Source organism: Benincasa hispida, chromosome 1 (genome assembly GCF_009727055.1).
Source record: "Benincasa hispida cultivar B227 chromosome 1, ASM972705v1, whole genome shotgun sequence".
In the NCBI taxonomy this organism is placed as follows: domain Eukaryota; kingdom Viridiplantae; phylum Streptophyta; class Magnoliopsida; order Cucurbitales; family Cucurbitaceae; genus Benincasa; species Benincasa hispida.
In genome coordinates, this window is record NC_052349.1 from 51,307,489 (window position 1) to 51,327,321 (window position 19,833).

At 36.1% G+C, this 19,833-nt stretch overlaps 1 protein-coding gene and 1 long non-coding RNA gene across 4 annotated transcripts in view; both read left to right on the forward strand.

The window, feature by feature from the left end:
• The first annotated feature begins 278 nt into the window (after nucleotides 1-278).
• Nucleotides 279-19,833, forward strand: part of LOC120070353 (DNA ligase 6-like) — a 48,358-nt gene continuing 28,803 nt past the window's right edge. The window contains exons 1-6 of one of the 3 annotated variants that reach the window (XR_005479857.1): nucleotides 279-2,963; nucleotides 3,076-3,193; nucleotides 3,342-3,423; nucleotides 5,373-5,475; nucleotides 5,604-5,700; nucleotides 6,220-6,322. Coding sequence is in view for 2 of the 3 variants with exons in the window: in XM_039022289.1 (XP_038878217.1) it covers nucleotides 548-2,963; nucleotides 3,076-3,193; nucleotides 3,342-3,423; nucleotides 5,373-5,475; nucleotides 5,604-5,700; nucleotides 6,220-6,322 (2,919 nt within the window). In the remaining variant the exon portion in view is untranslated. The remainder of the gene's footprint in view (nucleotides 2,964-3,075; nucleotides 3,194-3,341; nucleotides 3,424-5,372; nucleotides 5,476-5,603; nucleotides 5,701-6,219; nucleotides 6,323-19,833) is intronic. The other 2 variants (XM_039022289.1, XM_039022288.1) reach the window with 2 other exon arrangements.
• On the forward strand, nucleotides 6,330-8,042 carry LOC120070354. The gene is made up of 2 exons (XR_005479858.1): nucleotides 6,330-6,675; nucleotides 7,441-8,042. It is a non-coding gene; the product is annotated as an uncharacterized LOC120070354 (long non-coding RNA).

The following is a 19,833-nucleotide window of genomic DNA, read 5'->3' on the forward strand; positions in this document are numbered from 1 at the left end:
CACTCCATTTGTCTCCTAGAATCTCTATAAAAAAAAATGGAGAAAATGACCTGGATAGCTCAAATGAAAATTGACCTAGGTTTTGAAAATAAGGTTTCTCGCCTTTTCGATGTCATCGTTGAGTGAAATTAGTAAAAATACCAAAATTGAATCGTGCTCGTGATTCTCGCCTTCTTCCAATTCTTCTTTTTCCGTTTCTCTCTTGTGCTCTCAACTCCGTAGCTTTTTCTTTTTTTCTTTTTAAAAGTCCAATATGTATTTTTCTTCTTCTCTCTCTAAAATCCAAGATGAAAGATAGAGTGTGAATTAGAGCTACAACGAGACCAAGGAGTGAGAGTCAAATTGAAGAGCTAGGAAAAAAAAGCAAGAAGATGAATTCAGCTGCGAATGAGAAAAAAATTGCTGAACGAAAAGTAGAAGAATTAGAGAAATGAGGAAGAAACGAGATCTACGTTTGCTCTCGGTCCATCGAGTATATTTGTGTGTTGAATTAATAAATTTTCAAACCACGCCTGCGTAGTAGAAAGTGAAACTTCGCTTGATCTCTATGCCCCAAGAGAGGGGCCATCTCTACGAAAATCCACAAAAATCGAAACTGCAACGGCTCTTTCTTTATTTTCGCGCACTGAGCCGATGCCTTCCGTTAATGGCTTCCGAATCTTCCACACCTGAACCCCTGACAATCGATTCTTCCCTCTGCTTCGTCACTGCCATCGAATCGTTTTCGCGGCAACTGAATTTATCTCTTCCTCCGCTGAAGCTCCCATTCCGCCCCCCTCCTTTTCCCTCCGATTTCCCCCAATCCAAACTCATCCCCAAATCCCGTTTCGTCGTCGACGCATTCGGCCACGCCGGCGAGTATTCTCTTTCCTATTTCCTCTCTCATTTTCACTCCGATCACTATGGCGGTCTCTCCCCTACTTGGTGCAAGGGTATTATCTTCTGCTCCCACCTTACTGCTTGCCTTTTGGTCGAAGTTCTCAAAGTCCCTTTGCCTTTCGTCCAGCCATTGCCGCTCCGGGAGCCTACAACAATCGATGGTTGTGAGGTAATACTTGTTGATGCCAATCATTGTCCTGGTGCAGTGCAGTTCTTGTTTAAGATTCCCTGTGGGGATGGAAAGTTTGAGAGATATGTTCATACTGGTGATTTTCGGTTTTGTGATTCTATGAGAGTGGACCCTATTTTGGAAACATTTACTGGCTCGGATGCGGTTTTCTTGGACACTACGTACTGTAATCCGAAGTTTATTTTTCCCTCCCAGGAGGAGTCTATTGAGTATATAGTTAACATCATAAACAAAATTGGTGGTGGAAGTAAGGGTTCTATGGGGAACGTTCTTTTTCTTGTCTCAACTTATGTAATTGGAAAGGAAAAAATTTTGCTTCAAATTGCAAGTCGTTGTAATCGTAAGATAATGGTGGATGCTAGGAAAATGACAGTCTTACGGGTTTTGGGATATGGTGAGAGCGGGGTGTTTACTGAGCATGAAAGTGAAAGTGATGTTCACGTTGTTGGATGGAACGTGTTGGGTGAAACCTGGCCTTTTTTTAGGCCTAATTTTGTTAAAATGAAGGATATAATGGTGGAAAAGGGGTATTCTAAGGTTGTTGGTTTTGTTCCGACAGGGTGGACTTATGAGTTGAAACACAACAAGTTCTCAGTAAGGACCAAGGATTCACTAGAGATACATCTTGTGCCATATAGTGAACACTCAAACTACAATGAACTTAGGGAATATGTGAAGTTTTTGAGACCTAAAAGAGTTGTTCCCACCGTAGGTTTGGATGTTGATAAACTTGATAGCAAGCATGCTGGAAAAATTAAGAAGCACTTTGCTGGTCTAGTTGATGAAATGGCCAACAGGAAAGAATTCTTAAAAGGGTTTCATCGTGGATCCAGTGAAATGAGTGATGATGCTGATGAAAATACCACAAAGGCTGAAAATGAGTTCTGGGAGTTCGAGGAGAAGGAAATTTCACCATGTATGGAGATAAGTGTCAAAGCAGAAGAAGCATGCAGTAGTGGTATGGGGTTGTCTTCTCTGCAAGAAGTTGGTTCTACCAATCTATTTGAGTCAAATGATGAGGAACAAAACAAGATTATCCAGGAACTTCGTGAGTGCTTGCCTGCATGGGTCACTCAGGATCAGATATTAGATCTGATTGGCAGCTCTGGAAGAAATGTGGTTGATGCAGTTTCTAATTTCTATGAACGAGAAACTGAATTTTATGAACACATTACAACTCTAACGGATAACCTTCCCAAGCACCAGAGCAAAGTACTAGATAGCCCATTTACTTTTCCTGCAACAGATATTAAAATGAAGGTCGTTTTGGGAAAAGTCGACATTTCTTCAGGCCAGGCTTCAAAGTTGTCCAGTCCAAGGGGCACGACCAAGAGTAAAACTTCTCCTGGAAAAAGGAAGAGAAACGCTCAGGATAAGCCCAAAAATAAGTCAAAAAAGAATCCAAGTCTGCAATCGGATGGGTCAAAACAATCTACAATCACAAAGTTCTTCAGGAAAGCTTCACATTTGTCAGAAGGTCCTAAAATGAAATCTACAGAAGAGCAAAGTTGTCAAGATCAAAGTTCTCCAAATGATGTTACTGAATATGTAAACAAGATTGACAAGTTTATTCAAATAATAAATGGTGATGAATCTTTAAAAACACTTGTTGCATCATTATTGGTAAAGACCAACGGAGACATGAATATGGCACTTGACTTGTATTATGCTGATCCTCAGGAGAGGCTTGGTCAAAATGAAAAGGGTCACATCTTCAGTGAGAACCCAGTCCAAACTGAAAGCAATTTAGATGAATGCATATCTACCCAGAAGGAAAACATGCTAGAAAATGTTGGACTCAAGACTGATTTGTCTAAGCTGTCAGGTTCAATGAAGAAGATTAATGAAACCTTTTTATCTCTACCACCCGAAGAGTATGACCCGGTCAAGCATGGTTTGTATTAGTTCATTTACGATTTTGTCAAGCTGCCACATTTTCCTAAGATATGTTTGCATATTTGATTTTTTGATACACTGCTTGAAAATCTTGCATGATATAAACTTAGCCTGTTGGCGGTATGGACAGCCTGCCCCATATATACATCTTGTACGTACCTTTGATCTGCTTGAAGAGGAAAAAGGCAAGATAAAAGCTACATCTATGCTTTGCAATATGTTTAGAAGGTTTGGATTCTATTGATTGTGTCCTTTTGTTTTATTTTGTATTTTAAATGTCTTTTGCTTTGTTGATTATTGGTTAGGTTTTACACTATATCTTATGTAATACATTGTTTTTTTTTTTTTTTTTTCCTGTTCATTTTAAATTTTGCAGTTTATTGGTTTTGTCTTCTGAGGATGTGCTGCCTGCAGTGTATTTGTGCACTAACAAAATTGCTGCTGACCATGAAAACATGGTTTTGTTACTTAACTTTATTCTCTGTAAATTATGTTCCAATAATGCAAATTTTACTATGTTTTTTTGGATAAACGGGCTTTTTACGTTTTACCTGATGGTTAAGCACGGAAGTTGTTACCCCCCCTCCCCCAATCATCTTAATGTGTTTTTATTTCAGTTATTGGAGATTGAGAAAGGAAAAAAGAGTTATGGGGATAGGAGATTAAGACAATGTGAAATTTTCATAGTCATTTTGAAGCAATAGACTAGGATTTTCTTGAGGGTGTTCTTGATGGAAGATTTTTGTTTTGGGGAAAGAGGAAAGACTAAGTGAGTGGGTTGTCTAAAATCTTTTAAAGAGGGATTCATAGGGATCCTAGTGGTTTTTGGTCCTTTGTTAGATTCGATATTTCTCTTTTGATGTCGGTAATGAAACTTTTTGTGATTATGTGATAGGTCTTATTTTACTAGATTGGAGCCCCTTTCTTTAGTTAGGATTCCTTTTGTAGGCTTGGTTTTTGGGATTCTCTTGTATTCTTTTTTATTTATTCTCGATGAAAGTTTGATTCATTATATAAAAAAGAAACTTTTAAATTTTCGATGTTTTTACAAGGGTAAGAATTAAGATTAGAGCTTCTAAACAAGAGGGATGGGACAAGGCAGTCTCTTTTTGTTATTTATAATTATTATTTTCACAATTTGAAAGTAATTTGAAGGTTGCATGTACGATCCATGTTTGGTGTACAAGGAAAAAAAGAGGGAAAAAGAGCAATATTATAATGTATTTTCTATTTTTCTCAAAGTCTAAAAGTGTTGTGGTTCTTTTTGGGGAGGAGCTTCTTGCCACTCTACCCCTAGGCTGTTCTTGTTTTTGATTAATACAAAGATTCGTTTCTTATCAGAAAATGATAACGTGGATCTGTCTCTCATGTCCTTGAATCTTTGGGACTAATTAATTTCTTTTTTCATAAATCCTTTTTTTCCCAATCTCAGAATCGAATTGTGTCACGAAATAATAGGCATCTTTCGGAAACAAGTGCCTTAAGGAGGTTTTATAGGGATATTTATAGCATTTTTGGGTTTATGCTATTTCTAGATGTTGCTTCATAATTAATCTGTGCCTTTCTTTTTTTCCTAATATGAAATTCCCTCGCATGCTCTGTTTCTTTTATATGGATGAATATTATTGGGAATTTGAGTATCTAGTTGAGTGGTTGTGTAGATGTAAAATTTTTTAATTTAGAGTTGCATGCGTAGATTCTTTTGATATTTTAGTGCACTCTTGAATCTCTTTCCTTTCTGCAATGGGAAGGTCCAAGTTATTGTTTAGGTCATCTTTGGTGATTGGGCTAGGGTTCAAGTGATTTACAGTGCTCGGAAGGATTATTGTCTAGTGAAGGTGAAAGTCTTATTTTGAGTTCTTTTTTTAGTGTTATTCCGAGATTAATTATAGATCAAGCAGTCTGTCTAATTCAGTTATGAATGTCTCCTTGCAGGATGGTGTGTTTTGTGCATAAGTTCTTCAGAGTATGCGGATTATATCTTCCCCAGTTTCTGCATTGCAGACACCTCTTTATGGTGGAAGGATGTCTAAATGGCCTTCCCGCTTCCCTTTCATTGTTACACTTGCAATCATTTTAAGATTGTTTTGAACGATTCTCAATAATGGGCATGTGTATTGTTTTCTGGAGTAATGTTGTCAGAATTATCATTTGAGAAGTGAGGCTTGAGAAAAGTACTTGATTTTTTCTAGATTGAAAATTGTTCGTGTGTTAGGAATTAGGATGCTGCTATTGTTGTTGTCTCCTTCTATTACCGTGGGTTGAAAGTTCATTTTTTGGTCTTTTTCTTTTATAGTAATTACTCCCCCCTTCTTACATTGTTCTCAACCCAAGAATATTGTTATAATTTCATTTATTTTGAGGCTCATATTTGATGAAATTCATTGCTCGTGAAAAAACATTGCAGGAACTAAATATTGGTGGGAGTGTTGTCACAGCAGCACTTGAGGAGGCATGTGGGGTTAGTCGTTCAAAGATAACTGAAATGTATAACGAATTAGGTGATTTAGGTACGTACAACTTACACTTGCTATTTTTATATGTTGTCTTGCACATATTCTTATCACCCTTGGCCAGGTAGCAGCCTCCAGGCCAAGGTAATATCAATAACTTGCAAGGGTTTCTTTTATGTTTGAAGGAGATGTTGCTCTTGCATGTCGCCAAACACAGAGATTATTGGCACCTCCATCACCCCTCCTCATTAAAGATGTATTATCTACCCTTCGAAAAGTTAGGTAAGCGAAGTTGATCTTGAACTTTTTGATCACAGTAAGAATTTATTTACTACTTTACACTGATAATATATTAATATGAATTTTTTTTGGTTTTTGTTTTTGTTTTGTTTTGGTTTTTTTTTGTTTTGTTTTGTTTTGTTTTGTTTTTTTTTGTTTTTTTTTTTTTTTTTTTTTTTTGTTTAGAGGAGAAACAAATTTTTTTGGTGAAATAAAATAGAAGGGTACAGCCCCCAAATACCTAATGGTGAATTACACGAAAGTTTATGTAAGGTATCACTTGCAAACAGCAAATATCAGCACACACGCACATTGGTGTTTAATTTGAGTTATGCAATGATTATCTTTTTGTCCAATTATAGTCTATTGAAAGTTTTATTTATTTATTTTTAAATAAATTCATTTTTGTTTTGGAAAAGTAAACCTTGTCATCCTTTTAACTGTCATACTTTTTTCCCCCCTTTCATACGAGTGTTTATTAATGAAGAAAGAATTGGTTTTTTCTCATGTAGTATTTATCAGTGTACAAACAGGTAGTGGAAGTTCTGTGCGCAAGAGAAACCTCATTGTCAATCTCATGCGATCTTGTAGAGAAAAGGAAATGAAATTTCTTGTAAGAACCTTGGTAAGAACTTGCTGCTTTCGTCTTCTCCCCCCCCTTTTTTGTAGCTTTTAAATCTGTGTGAATGTGAACTGTGTATATTAAATTTAGTAGTCATCTTTGGTACAATTTGTAAAGTATAGTCGTACTTTGACATGTAGAGCAAAGTTTATTTTGCTTATTTACGGGAATTATGGTTTTACATGTATATTTAGCTAATATCTTTCAATTCACATCCCTTATCTGCAGCATCTTACATTAGTAGAAGTGTGGCATATAGTCCACTTTGGTCATAAGCTCAGACATTATAGCATATGCTACTTCAAATAAATACCTATTTATTTTTCAACAATCTCATTCCGTGGAGGAGTATCTTGGTAAGTTAATTGATGAACAACACCGGTACCTTTCAGGAAGCCACCAAACTATTCATTAAAACATCAGTTCCATTAGAGTGTAAAATCAAAATTTGTATCAAAATTAGGTTTCGATCGTGTTATAAAAATGCCTAAAAATGTCTTTCTCCTCATATATATTTTCCATTAAATAAACCCAAGATGGCGATTTTGGTCATCAATAACGTAATAAATAATCTCTTTTCACTAAGTCGTTATTTTATAAGCACCCCAAACATCACTGAAGTGAATAAAAAGGTTTGAAAGTTTGGTAAGATTATGGTAAATTTGAAAATAAATGCTTGAGATAAGAAAGAATGAGATGTCCTAGCCTAAGAAGTAGTAGCATAATTTGTTTAATGGAAAGAGAACTAATAGGACTTGAATATTGGGTTATTTTATTACTAAACGGACCTTCATTAAAATAGCAAAGACCATCAAACACACTCATACTTTTTTTTTGGATGAGAAACAATCACTTGGAATTTCATTGATAGTATGAAATTACAAAAGTGCAAAATTGTAGTGAGGGATTACATTATTCCACTGTGAAATAGGAGATGGAAGATTGTAATCACAGGGGTGAATTTACACAAAGTGAGTGATGTATACAAAAGGTGATCAAAAGAAGCGAGTGAAATTCGTCTCTCTATCTTCAAAGATACAATGATTCCGTTCTCTCCAAATGAGCCAAAAGTAGGCTTTGATGATGAAAGTCCATAATATCTCTTTCTTTGCTTTGAACAGATGGCCAATAAGAAGCATATTCAATAGAGTGAGAAGGTCATTTGGGAAGACCATTTGATAGTTGAAGCATGATAAAACTCTCTCCCAAAAAGATTGGACAAATTCGCAGAAAATCAATAAATGCATAGTGTTTATAGAAGAAAAACAGTGCATAATGGACTCTCCATTTTGATGACAAGGAGGAACACACCAATTTGGAGCCAACGTAATCCAAGGGGCCTTTTTAATAAGAGCATCTGCATTATTTATGCTACCGTGACTGACCTCCCATAGGAAGAATCGGGCATTTTCAGGAATGGGACCTTTCCAGATATTCCTATAAAGGGTAGCATTCCGATCAATGCCGCAAGAGGCAATGCTTCCCTTCAACTTATCATGGGTGTTTAGCAAAGACTTCCGGGGGAATGTACAACAACTTCTGGTTGGAACGAGCTTTAATAAACCCATTTGTTTACTATGGTTTAATGCGGTCAAGGCATTATTGGCAGAATTATGGTTTGAGAGAAATCAGAGGGTGTTCAATGATAAATCACTTGGTTGCCTGAATCATTTTGAATCTGCCCGTCGTATTGCTTCATCTTGGTGCATCCTCTCTAACCATTTTAATAGCTACAACATCCTGGAGTTCAACCTCAACTGGAGAGCATTTATCCTCCCTTCCTAATTGCGGTCTTTTGGCTCCAACAACTGCTGTTTTCTTCCTGTTATCTGTTTTCGTTCTTCCTTGGTTCTTCTCACTATGTTGTTCTCTCTTGTACTGACCATTTGTTTTGGTCTAGCTAAACAGTTTTGCATTGTTTTGGCTGTGTTTCAGCCGTTTCTCTTGTCCTTCTTGTGTATGTATGTATTTTGGATATGATGAGGGGGCTATGGGGTTCAACCTAGTTGAGATGTCCGAGTGCCCTTGCTGATTCTTAGGCCTATTGCTCATTGTATAATACTCTTGTACCTTGAGCTTTTGTCTCACTATTCAATTAATATAGAGACTTGTTTCCTTTCAAAAAAAAAAAAAAAAGCCATTCTTAAGGGGAGGGTTCCCACCCAAAAGTCAATCCAAAATAAAATATTATGATCATTGTCAATCACATGAACAATGTTATTGTGAATGAGATCACTCATCTTAGAAATGTAAGTCCATGGGCCTTTGGATTTTTCAAAGAATTTGCTGTGTGATTGATTGTAAAGGGGAGCCATATTTCAAATCAACAAGGCGCCGTCAAAGAGCATCTTTCTCAAATTGGTATCTTCATATCTATTTCGCCAAAAGGCCTTTATTTCTTTTCTTCAAGTGGGTCAAGCCAAGACCTCCTTGGTACTAGGAAGTTGGACTGCCAGTTAACTGAGTGGATGATACCTCTTTTGTCATTGTGCCCATCCCAAAGAAAGTTCGTGTATAGTTTCTCAATCTGCTCAATAGTCTTGGATGAGATCTTGAAAATAGATAGGTAATATATAGGGAGATTGCTGTGAGTGGCTCGAGTCAGAGTAGGTCTGTCGCCTTTGGATATATGAGTACCACCCCAACTGTTGAGGCGCCTTTCCACCTTTTCAATGACAGGTTCCCAAAATGCATATGAGAATGGTTTCCCATTCAAAGGTAAGCCATGATATGTGAAGGGCCAAGTGCCAACTTGACAACCATATGAAGCAGCCAATGTGGAAACCGTGCTAATAACTTGGAGTGATTGATGTGAAGACCAGATGAATGCTCAAAAGAATCAATAATCTAAAAATAGGTTTGCTAGTTTTTTCTCATCATTATGTGAGAAAAGGATAGTATCATCAACGATAAATAACACATAATAAACATCTAATATTACAAAAATATAAAGGAAATCCAACACTGTCTCTCAAGCTGGTTTGTAGATGTCTTTCACAACCAGCTTATTGAGAAGTTTATCGAATTGTTATTTTAAGAGTCCTCAGTTTGCATATCATTTCAGAAGGTCTTTAGTTAGCATATCAATTTTGTTCTGTCATCAGAAGATAAGATGTGCATATAACACTTGCATCAACTTTCTCTTTTATGAAGTGCTTGTCAAATTTCTCACTAGAAGGAACTTCTCCATTCTAAAGAAGATAATTCTTTCTTAATTAATAAGAATAGGTACAAGACTAATCTTAATAGAGATTACAAGGAAAAACAAGTTTTGGAAGGAGAAAATATACAAGGAAGCAATTACCAATTAAGAGCTCCTTACAAATAAGGAAATAGAATACACAGAAAATAGCTGTAAATTGTAATCTGACACTCCCCCTCAAGGTGGTGAGTGAATGTTTTCCATTCCCAGTTCGCTAACTAAATTCTCAAAGTTGTTGTTGCTCAATCATTTGGTGAGGATATCTGTTATTTGATTATCGGTTGACACAAAAGGGTTCAAATGAGACCGCTATCCAACTTCTCTTTTATAAAGTGTCTATCCACTTCTACATGCTTCGTTCTATCATGTTGAACTGGATTATGAGTGATACTAATGGTAGACTTATTATCACAATGAAATTTCATAGTTCCTTCCCATGGAATCTTTAAGTCTTTTTAGGATAATTTTTATCCAGAGTAATTCACAAATGCCCAAGGCCATCGCTCAAAATTCTGCTTCTGAACTTGATCTTGCAACTACATTTTGCTTTTTACTCCTCCATGTAACCAAATTTCCACCTAGGAAAGTACAATAGTCAGAGGCTGATTTTCTATCATCAACTGGTACTTCTAGATTGAATTTCTCACCTTTCTTAAATAGCAGTCCTCTCCCAATGGAGTTTTTGAAATAATGAAGTATCTGATATACTACTTTAAGGTGAACTTCCTTGTATGAGAGAGATATATTAGTTTACCAACTAACCCTTAGTATGTTTCCTTATTTACTGGAGAACTCTCTTCGCTTGCACATAATCTATGATTTTGATCAATTGATGTTCCCACTGGTTTGCTACCAAGCTTCCCTGTTTCAGAAAGTAAGTCAATTACGTATTCATCTGTGATAAGAAAATTCCTTTTTAGAATAGGCAACTTCGATTCCAAGGAAATATTTCAACTTTCCAAGTTCTTTTAACTTCAGATTCACTAAGCAAACATTTTCTCAGTTGATCTCGTTCATTACTATTGTTTCTTGTGACAATAATATCATCAACTTAAACAATTAGTACTGTAACTCCCTTGCCGAATTTTTTATAAACGTATGATTTCCTTGACTTTGTTTGTAGCATATCTTCCTCATAACTTGAGAAAATCTACCAAACTATGCTCTAGGAGATTGTTTTAATCCATTCAATGCCTTCCTTAGTTTACAAACCTTATTTCTTGTTTGCTCATACCCGGGTGGAATCTCCATATAAATTTCTTCTTTTAAGTCACCATACAGGAAGGCATTTTTCACATCATAGTGTAACATGTCCCATTCACGATATATTGCAAGAGATGGAAGTATTTGTACAGTGTTCATCTTGGCAACAGGTGCAAATGTTTCAAGGTGATCAACCCCCTGTAGGTTTGAGTATATCCCTTAGCAACCAACTGTGCTTTGTACTTCTCGTGTGTTCCATCTGCCTTATACTTCACCAAATATACCCAATGACAACCTACTGCCTTCTTGTCTTTAGGCATTGTAACTAACTTCCGTGTTTTATTTTTCTCAAGGCTTCTATTTCATGATTCATTGCTTGCTTCCATTCTTCATGTTGCACTGCTTCTGCATGTGTCTTTGGAATATTTGCATGAGCAAGGTTAACCACAAAACTTCTATGCTTGCTTGAAAGTTTGTCATAGGATACGAAGTGAAAAAGAATAGAGTACAAGTTCGCCTTCCCTTCCTCAAAGCTTTAGGCAAATCCATATCTGACTCATCATTAGAAGATAATATGATGTCAAATTTATCACTTACTATTTTCTCATTAATTTCAGTTCCAGAGGTATGTTCAGATTCTTGGACTTGCTTAGTTTTGTCATTGTTCCTCGTCAACTAAACCTGTAATGGTGCAACAGTATGAGAGTTTGATGGCTCCGATGAGATGCTTATGGGAGTTAAAGGTGAGGATTGTTTGGAGTCAATGTCAATCGGTATGAAGGAAATGTGAGGTCGGGAATGGGTAAATCCTTATCTTCCAGTAGTATGTCTTCCACTTGAAGAAAAGGTGATGCAAAGAAGCTAGTATCTTCATAAAAGGTAACACCCGCTGAGACAAAGTACCTTTTAGAAGGTGGATGATAGCATTTATACCCCTTTTGTGTAGAGGAGTACCCAACAAAAATACATTTGAGCGCCCTTGGATCAAGTTTACCTTGTTGATGACTATGAACATGAACAAAGGCTACAAAACCAAATAGTCGAGGAATCAAGTTATTGGTCGTGCAAAAGTTGAGATAAAAATTGGATAAATTATTCTCAGGAGTTTTCTGATCTAGAACAATAGAGGGTAGTCGATTGATTAAGTTTCTGTCAATATAGCTTTCCCCCAAAAGAATCTAAGGACATTCCTTTGAAAGAGAAGTGCATGAGTCACAGAAAGAATATGACCTATTTTTCTTTCTGCAACTCCATTTTGTTGTGAACTTTATACACTAGACGACTCACAGATGACTCCTTGTTTTTGAAGAAAGAAATTAATGTCTGATTGAAGTAATCTAGTATTGTCAGAATGGAACCATTTGGGTTGGACTCCAAATTGATTTTTTATCATATGAAAAAAGGTTTGAATAACAGAATTCACATTAGACTTTTGTTTCAAAAGATACGCCCATGAAGCTTGGGTACAATCATCAATGAAGACCCAACAAAATTTAGAAACATTTGGAACATTAGGACTCCAATCATCACTATAAATAAGGGAGAAAGGCACAGATAATCTTTTGGTATTACCATGGAAAGGTACACGCTTGTGTTTAGCAAACTCACAAATATCACATTCAAATTGATTAAAAATTGAACTTTTGGAACAAATCAGCAAACAAAATTTTAAGAGATTTCAATGATGGTCTCTTGTAATCTTTGTTTCATGTAATATTGTATCTTGAGCTTCTGCTCTTTTCATTATATCAATGAAAATTGTTGTTTCCTTCGAAATAAAAAAAAAAAGATTTAAATGATGGATGTTCTAGTCAGTAACGGTATAACCAAAGTGGATTTGAAGAAATTTGAGCTTGTGAGGTGAAGGAAATTTGAGCATCTTTCCCAACACTGTTTTGACCAGTAGGTTCATCAAGGTAGTAAAGTCCATTATATTCTTTAAATCATCTTCCCATTGCCCTGGTCCTGAAAAATACAAGAAGAATGAGAAAAAGTTACATTGCATCCCAAGTCTTTGATCAAATTCTTTACTGATATTAAGTCAACAGTCAAACGTGGTATGTGGAGCACATTCTTTTAAGTATTGTTTGAATTTAACTTGATGTCTCCTTGTCCAGCCACTGTTACTAAGGTTCCATCTGCTTTAAATATTTTCTTACGGCTTGGGCAGAGGCTATAGGTTATAAAATTATGGGTACTATTTGTCATATGGTCAGTTGCACCATAATCAATAATCCAAGCAGAGAGTTTAGGCTGAGAAATTGTACCTGAAAAGGCTATTGAACATGTACCTTGACTAGGAGTTTTTTGCGAGGTTTCTAAGAGACTTCTTAATTTTTCAATCTCCTTGGAGTTAAGCTCTCCTCTTTCAAATGGCTTTTCATTCCCTTCGCTTTTCTGAGTTGTTGAAATATGAGCTTTGTCCAGGCCCTTTATTCATGTAACCTTTATTTGGCCCATTTTTTGGATTTGAATTCTGACAATTGGTAGGTTTGCCATGCAACTTCCAACATTTATCCTTAGTATGCCTCGGTTTTTTTGCAATAAGTGCACACCACTTGATCCTTATTTCCTGGTTTTCCTCCTTCCTAATTATTAGATTCAGCATGGGCGGTTTGATCATTGATATACCTCCTACCTTCATGGCAGGTCCTTGTGCTTATGATTCCAGCATAGTATTGCGACGAGATTCTTCACTTCTAACAATTCCAATAGTCTCATTTAGAGATGAAAGATCTTTTCCCAAAATTTTTATTCGAATAGCATCAAATTCAACATTAAGATCTGCAAGAAACGTGTAAATTCGATCTTTTTCAATCATTTTTTTTTTAAAAAGCCACCTCTTCAGTGCATTTCATTTCAACACATTGGTAATGATCCAACTCTTGCCACAAGCTTTGAAGAATAGTTGAATATTCTGTCATTGTTTAACTCCCTTGTTTTATTCCTAAAATACGAGTCTTAATGTATATATTTGTGCATCATCCTTCACTTTTGAATAAGTTTCCTTCATTGTTTCCCATATATCTTTGGCAATTGAAAGAAACATGCATGTATCACTAACTGTAGGTGTCATTGAATTCCACAGCCAGTACATTATCATTGAGTCGTCTTCATCCCATGCATCAAACTTTGGGTCACCCAATTTGGGTCCTGTCCCAATTATATGATCCAACTTTCCTTTGCCTTTTAGAAAGGTTCGGACAAGTTGAGGCCATTTGAGAATATTTTTCCCGTCCAACCGAGAACTAGCTAGGATGAATATTTTGCATGGCTGTACTTTTATTGGTTTCCTACGGCAGAGCTTCTTTGAGGACTTTGGTGGAGTCTGACATAGTGTTGATTTGAGGACTAGGTCACAACACAAAAAATGGGTTTCACAAAGGAAAAAAGTACCCATTGGATAAAGAGAGCTTCCAGCTTACTGAAACTCAAATACCCAGATGTGTGAATGGCAAAAGAAACCCACAGACAAAAAATAATAATAATAATTCTGCAATTTACCCACAAATGACACAGAAATAAATACCCATGAATGGGATGCAACACAAATGAAAAAAGCTGCAGCCTCCAAGGAAGCTTCCAATACAAAGGCTTTGCGATGAGAAGAATTCATCTGGATGCAAGGTCGTTTTTCCTTTATCATCTTCTCTGCATGATGTAGTAGGATTAGAATAAGTTAGGGTATTATGGTCAAATCCTTAATTGATTAGGATTAGAATTAGTTTCCATGATTGATTAGAATTAGGATTAGTTTCCTTGGTTTATTAGGATGATGATTAGTTTCTTTGACTAATTAGGATTAGGATTAGTTTCTTTGATTAATTACGTTTAGGATTAGTTTACTTTCCAATTCTCTATAAATAGAGAGATTGTCTTCTTGTATTGGCAACTTTTGATTCATAATAAAGACTTTGATTTTATTATTGGAGATTTCTCTTCTTTTATCTCCTAGGCTAATCATTGCATCTTTCGAATCCTCTGCCTCTCCAAGAGCCACTAATGCTACACACGTAACCACAACACGTCTTCCGTGACCATAAGCACAGTGGATGAACACTGGCTTCTTCTGCTCTCTTTTTCTACAAATCCACCGAACGGCCGATTCGATTTCTTGAGGCTGAGGAGAGCGTGTATCCCAAGTTGGAACACACAAATAACCTACCTACACCAGAAACTTCCAATCACCTTGCAATTCACAGGTACAAGTACAATCAACAATGGCAGGATTACAAGGAGCCAATCTATCAGGTGAACTAGGCCAAACTCCAACAAATAAACCTTCACAAATTTCACTTTAAGGATCATCCCTATGGTACAACCCACATAATGAAGGAAGATATTGAACGAAATACAAAAATGGACGAAAAATAATTATGAACCAAATTGGAAAAGCAGGGGAAGATTGATAGATGGAAGAGAAGCAAGTGAAACCAAGAGAGAAACTAAATAAGCATATAAGAATTGAAACGATAACGATCTGAAGCCCTAGAATCTAAGAAATAGAAATAGAGAGAATAAGGCTGCTGCCTTCAACCATATCAAAGATGAAAGTCCTGGTTTCATCGTTTTGAAACCTCAAAAATTTAGATTAATTGAAACCCAGAAAGAATTTTTCAGATTAGAAGATGAAATGGGTTCATACCAAGGAAGCCTCCAATAAAGCAAATATACCCACTGTGTTCAATGGGTGAGAAGAAAATGTTCACAAATGGAAGAAAGGAATAAACCTAATCGACAGTGAAGGCCAACTGGAAATAAAGCCTCAAGGCTCTGATACCATCTCAATAGAAGAAACTTCTCAATTCTGAAGAAGATAATTCTTCCTCAAGGCTCTGATACCATCTCAATTGAAGAAAATTCTCAAAAGAAGATAATTCTTTCTTAATTAATTAGAATAGGTTACAAGGCTAATCTTAAATAGAGATTACAAGGAAAGCAAGTTTTGGAAGGAAAAAATATACAAGGAAACAATGACCAATTAAGAGCTAATTACAAATAAGGAAGTAAAATACACAAAAAAATAGCTGTAAATTATAATTTGACAAACTTAGATATGTTTTGTCATATCATGTAGAATTGGATTACGAGTTATAGCAATGGTAGCCTTGTTATCACAATAAACTAGTGTAATATCTTTCAAGACAATTTTAGTTCCTCAAGAATCTTGTTAATCATATACTTTCACAAATTTTTTGGGCTAAGGCTATAAATTTTGCTTCAGCCCTACTTCTGGCTACTACATTTTGTTTTTTCTAGCCATGCAACTAAATTTCCTCCAACAAAAGAACTATATTTAGAAGTAAATCTTCTATCAGTAGTACTTCCTCATTAGTGTACACTTTCACTTGAAAATGGTCATGTTTTTGAAATAATATACCTTAACCTGGAGTTCCTTCATATATCTCAAGATTTTGTACACAACTTCAAAATGAATGGGTCTAGATGAGTGCATAAATTGACTCATCATACTACTCCAAATGTTATATCTGGACATGTGTGAGATAAAAAGATCAACCTTACCTACAAGTCTTTGTCATATATCTTTCTCCATAATTTGCTGCTTGTAATTTTAGATTCGTTTGACAAGAGTATTTGTTCTCTGATTGCCAAGTAAGCCTATTTCTTGAAGTAAGTCAATAACATATTTCCTTTGATTAACAAAAAAATATCTTTTTAGATCTTGCAAACTCCATCCCTAAGAAATATTTTAAGACTCCCAAGTCTTTGATTTGAAACTCACTTGCAAGTTTGTTCATAACATCAATCAACAACATAAACAATTAAAATAGTAGTTTTGTTATTCTTAGAGTATTTGTAGAAGATTGTATGGTTTGCTTGACTTTGGAGGTACCATTCATGTGATCTGATGCTCCAAAATCTGTTATCCATAATGTTGCATAGTTGTCATAGTGAGACAATGGTGGAGTATTGGTAGTGGCAAAGATTGAGAGAATGTATCAAAAGCAATCACTATTGGAGGTGTTGAGAAGACCCGAACAACACCGGCAGCGACGAGACTTAGATCATGCCAACAATGGAAAAGAAGACTGATGAGACCTAGGAAGATGAAGAAATTTGAGACCCATGAAGGAAAAAGTGAGATTGAAGCATTTAGAAAAAATGGAGACCGAAAGCATGAAGCAACCCCATAGACATGATTGAAGGTGGCAGATGATGAGCAAATGGGCAATGATCGATTGAAATCGCGGTGGCGGAACAAAGTTGTTGTGTTGTACTCGATTTTTATTGAGTGAACAATTGGAATTGAGGCAAACAAGCCTAAGAAGTAACGTTGAAAATCGACGGAGGTGAAACTAGAAGAAGGAATCGCCATCGGAGGGAGATTGTTTTGACAAAGATGACGACTGACGACTAGGGTGTTTTATGGTTGGGGTTGCTAACCATTAGGGCTTGGATACCTTGTTAGATAACATGGGGTTCTATCTAAAAACCAATTGGCAATGTGAAGAGTGAACCTTGTACCCTATAAAAGTTATAAAATCTTCCATGTTTCCAACGTGGTGGATCCTCAACATGCCCCCTCAAATGGTGCCTCTTTGGATTTATCATTCTTGGATTTGATCCTTTTTTTTTTTTTTTTCTTTAGAACGAATATCGGTTTGGGCTTTATGGACTCTGATACCATGTTATTTTTGGAGAATATATTTTTTTATTATAAAAAATGGCCCAATAATGGGTAAAGATAATACGAGAGAAAATCCAACTACAGAAACTGGTATAAAAGGAAAGGATATCTAACAATATCTACGATTTGATAATTTTCTTAACAAGCTAGTTGTGGAAGGAGATGCTCTCAAAGGGCATTTGGTTTATCAAAGTGTTATTTCAAAATGTCTCTTGCCTTCGGTGTGCCCTTAACTTTCAGGGAAGGAGAATCTCTCAATTGAAGCCTTTTCCATTCCTTGGGTTTTTGCTGATTCTTGGAAAGCAAATGTGCTTCAGCTTCTTTGCCATTAGGTGGAATTCAAAAGCATTTTTAATTTGGGTTAATACTGAGAAGGCCATTCTTTCTAAGCTTTGGTTGGAAAGAAACCAGTGTATCTTTCAGAATTCTGCTTAAGCTCCTTATGCTTGTTTTGATTTGACTTGTCTCAAGTCTTCTTCTTGGTCTGTGTTCCCCTTACAAGAATTTTAAAGGGTTCTCAATTCAGGATATTTATAATGGCTGCAATGCTGTCATCTTTCTTTTGTAACTCTTTGTTTTGACTTTCGGTTTTTCAGTTGTATTTATCTGTTCATTTCTTCCTGTCTTTGATCATCCTTGTATTTTGAGCATTAGTCTCTTTTCATTCCCTTAATAAAAAGTATTAAAAAATAAAATAATAATTACGAGGTAAATGATTGATAGTTTAATCTAAATGCAACTATATTATTCACAAATCTACAAAGACGATAAAGTTCAAATATTTGATCATTAATATTCACACAAACATTCATAATAGTAGAATTTTTATAAAATGTACTATTACTAGAACTATGAAGCGATGCCTGGCCTTGAGAATAACAGAGCGAAGAGTTTGGTTATTGGTATCTGTTAAAAATTAAAGAATAGAGAAGAGATACACAAGGTTACGTGGAAACCCTAGTACAGGGAGAAAAACCACGATATAAAGACTTTTCTTATTCGGTTTTAAATCTGATACATTGAACACACAGGGACACACTGTTTAAATAGACAGTAGGAAACCCTAGGGGTCTTACACAATTACATAAATGCCCCTAGGTTAATAACCCTATTTTCAACACTCCCCCTCAAGTTGGAGCATAAATATCGACAAAGCCCAACTTGCTTACACAATAATTAAAATTTTGTCTCAGTAACCCTTTTGTAAGAACATCAACAACTTGTTGGTTTGAAGGAATATAAGGAATGCATATGTTTTCATTGTCCAATCTCTTCTTAATGTAGTGTCTGTCTATCTCTACGTGTTTAGTTCTGTCTTGTTGAACTGGGTTGTTTGCATTACTGATGACAACTTTATTATCACAAAACAATTTCATTGGAAGCTCATAATCTTGCTGGAGATCTGATAATACTTTCTTCAACCAGATTTCTTCACAAATCTCTAGACTCACGACCCGATACTCAGCCTCAGCACTACTTCTAGCAACAACTCCTTGTTTTTTACTTCTCCAGGTGACTAGGTCTCCCCAGACAAACGTACAATACCCAGACATAGATTTTCTATCAACAACAGACCCTACCAAGTCAGAATCAGTGTAAGCTTCAACAGATCGTTTATCGGTTTTTCTAAACATTAGGCCTTTACCAGGAGTTCCTTTCAGATACCGAAGAATACGTTCAACTGCTATCATATGATCTTCACAAGGAGCTTGCATAAACTAACTTGCAACACTTACTGCATAAGAGATATATCTGGTCTTGTGTGAGACAAGTATATTAACTTCCCAACTAACCGCTGATACCTTTCTTTATTGACAGGAATTCTATCATTCTTATCACCGAGTTTCGCATTGTATTCTATTGGTGTGTCAACAGGTTTACACCCAGTCATACTTGTTTCTTTTAGCAAGTCCAGAGTATATTTTTGTTGAGAAACTGATATACCCTCTTTTGAGCGAGCCACTTCCATTCCCAGAAAGTATCTTAGCTTCCCGAGGTCTTTAATTTCAAACTCTCTAGCCATCTCTGTTTTTAGTCTCGTGACCTCGACATCATCATCCCCAGATAAAACAATGTCATCAATGTACACAATAAGAACAACTATCTTCCCTGATGTTGATCTTTTTATAAACAGAGTGTGATTGGAATGCCCTTGAACATACCCCTGTGCTTTCACAAACGTTGTGTACCTGTCAAACCAGGCCCTTGGAGACTGTTTCAATCCGTATAGTGACTTTCGCAATCTACACACCTTATTTTTGAATTGACTCTCGAACCCGGGAGGGGGACTCATATAGACTTCCTCCTCAAGTTCCCCATTCAAAAACACATTTTTAACATCAAGTTGGTGTAGAGGCCAATCTTTATTCATAGCAACTGACAAAAGTACTCGGATCGTGTTAAGTTTAGCCACAGGTGAAAAAGTCTCAGAATAATCTACTTCATAGGTTTGAGTAAAGC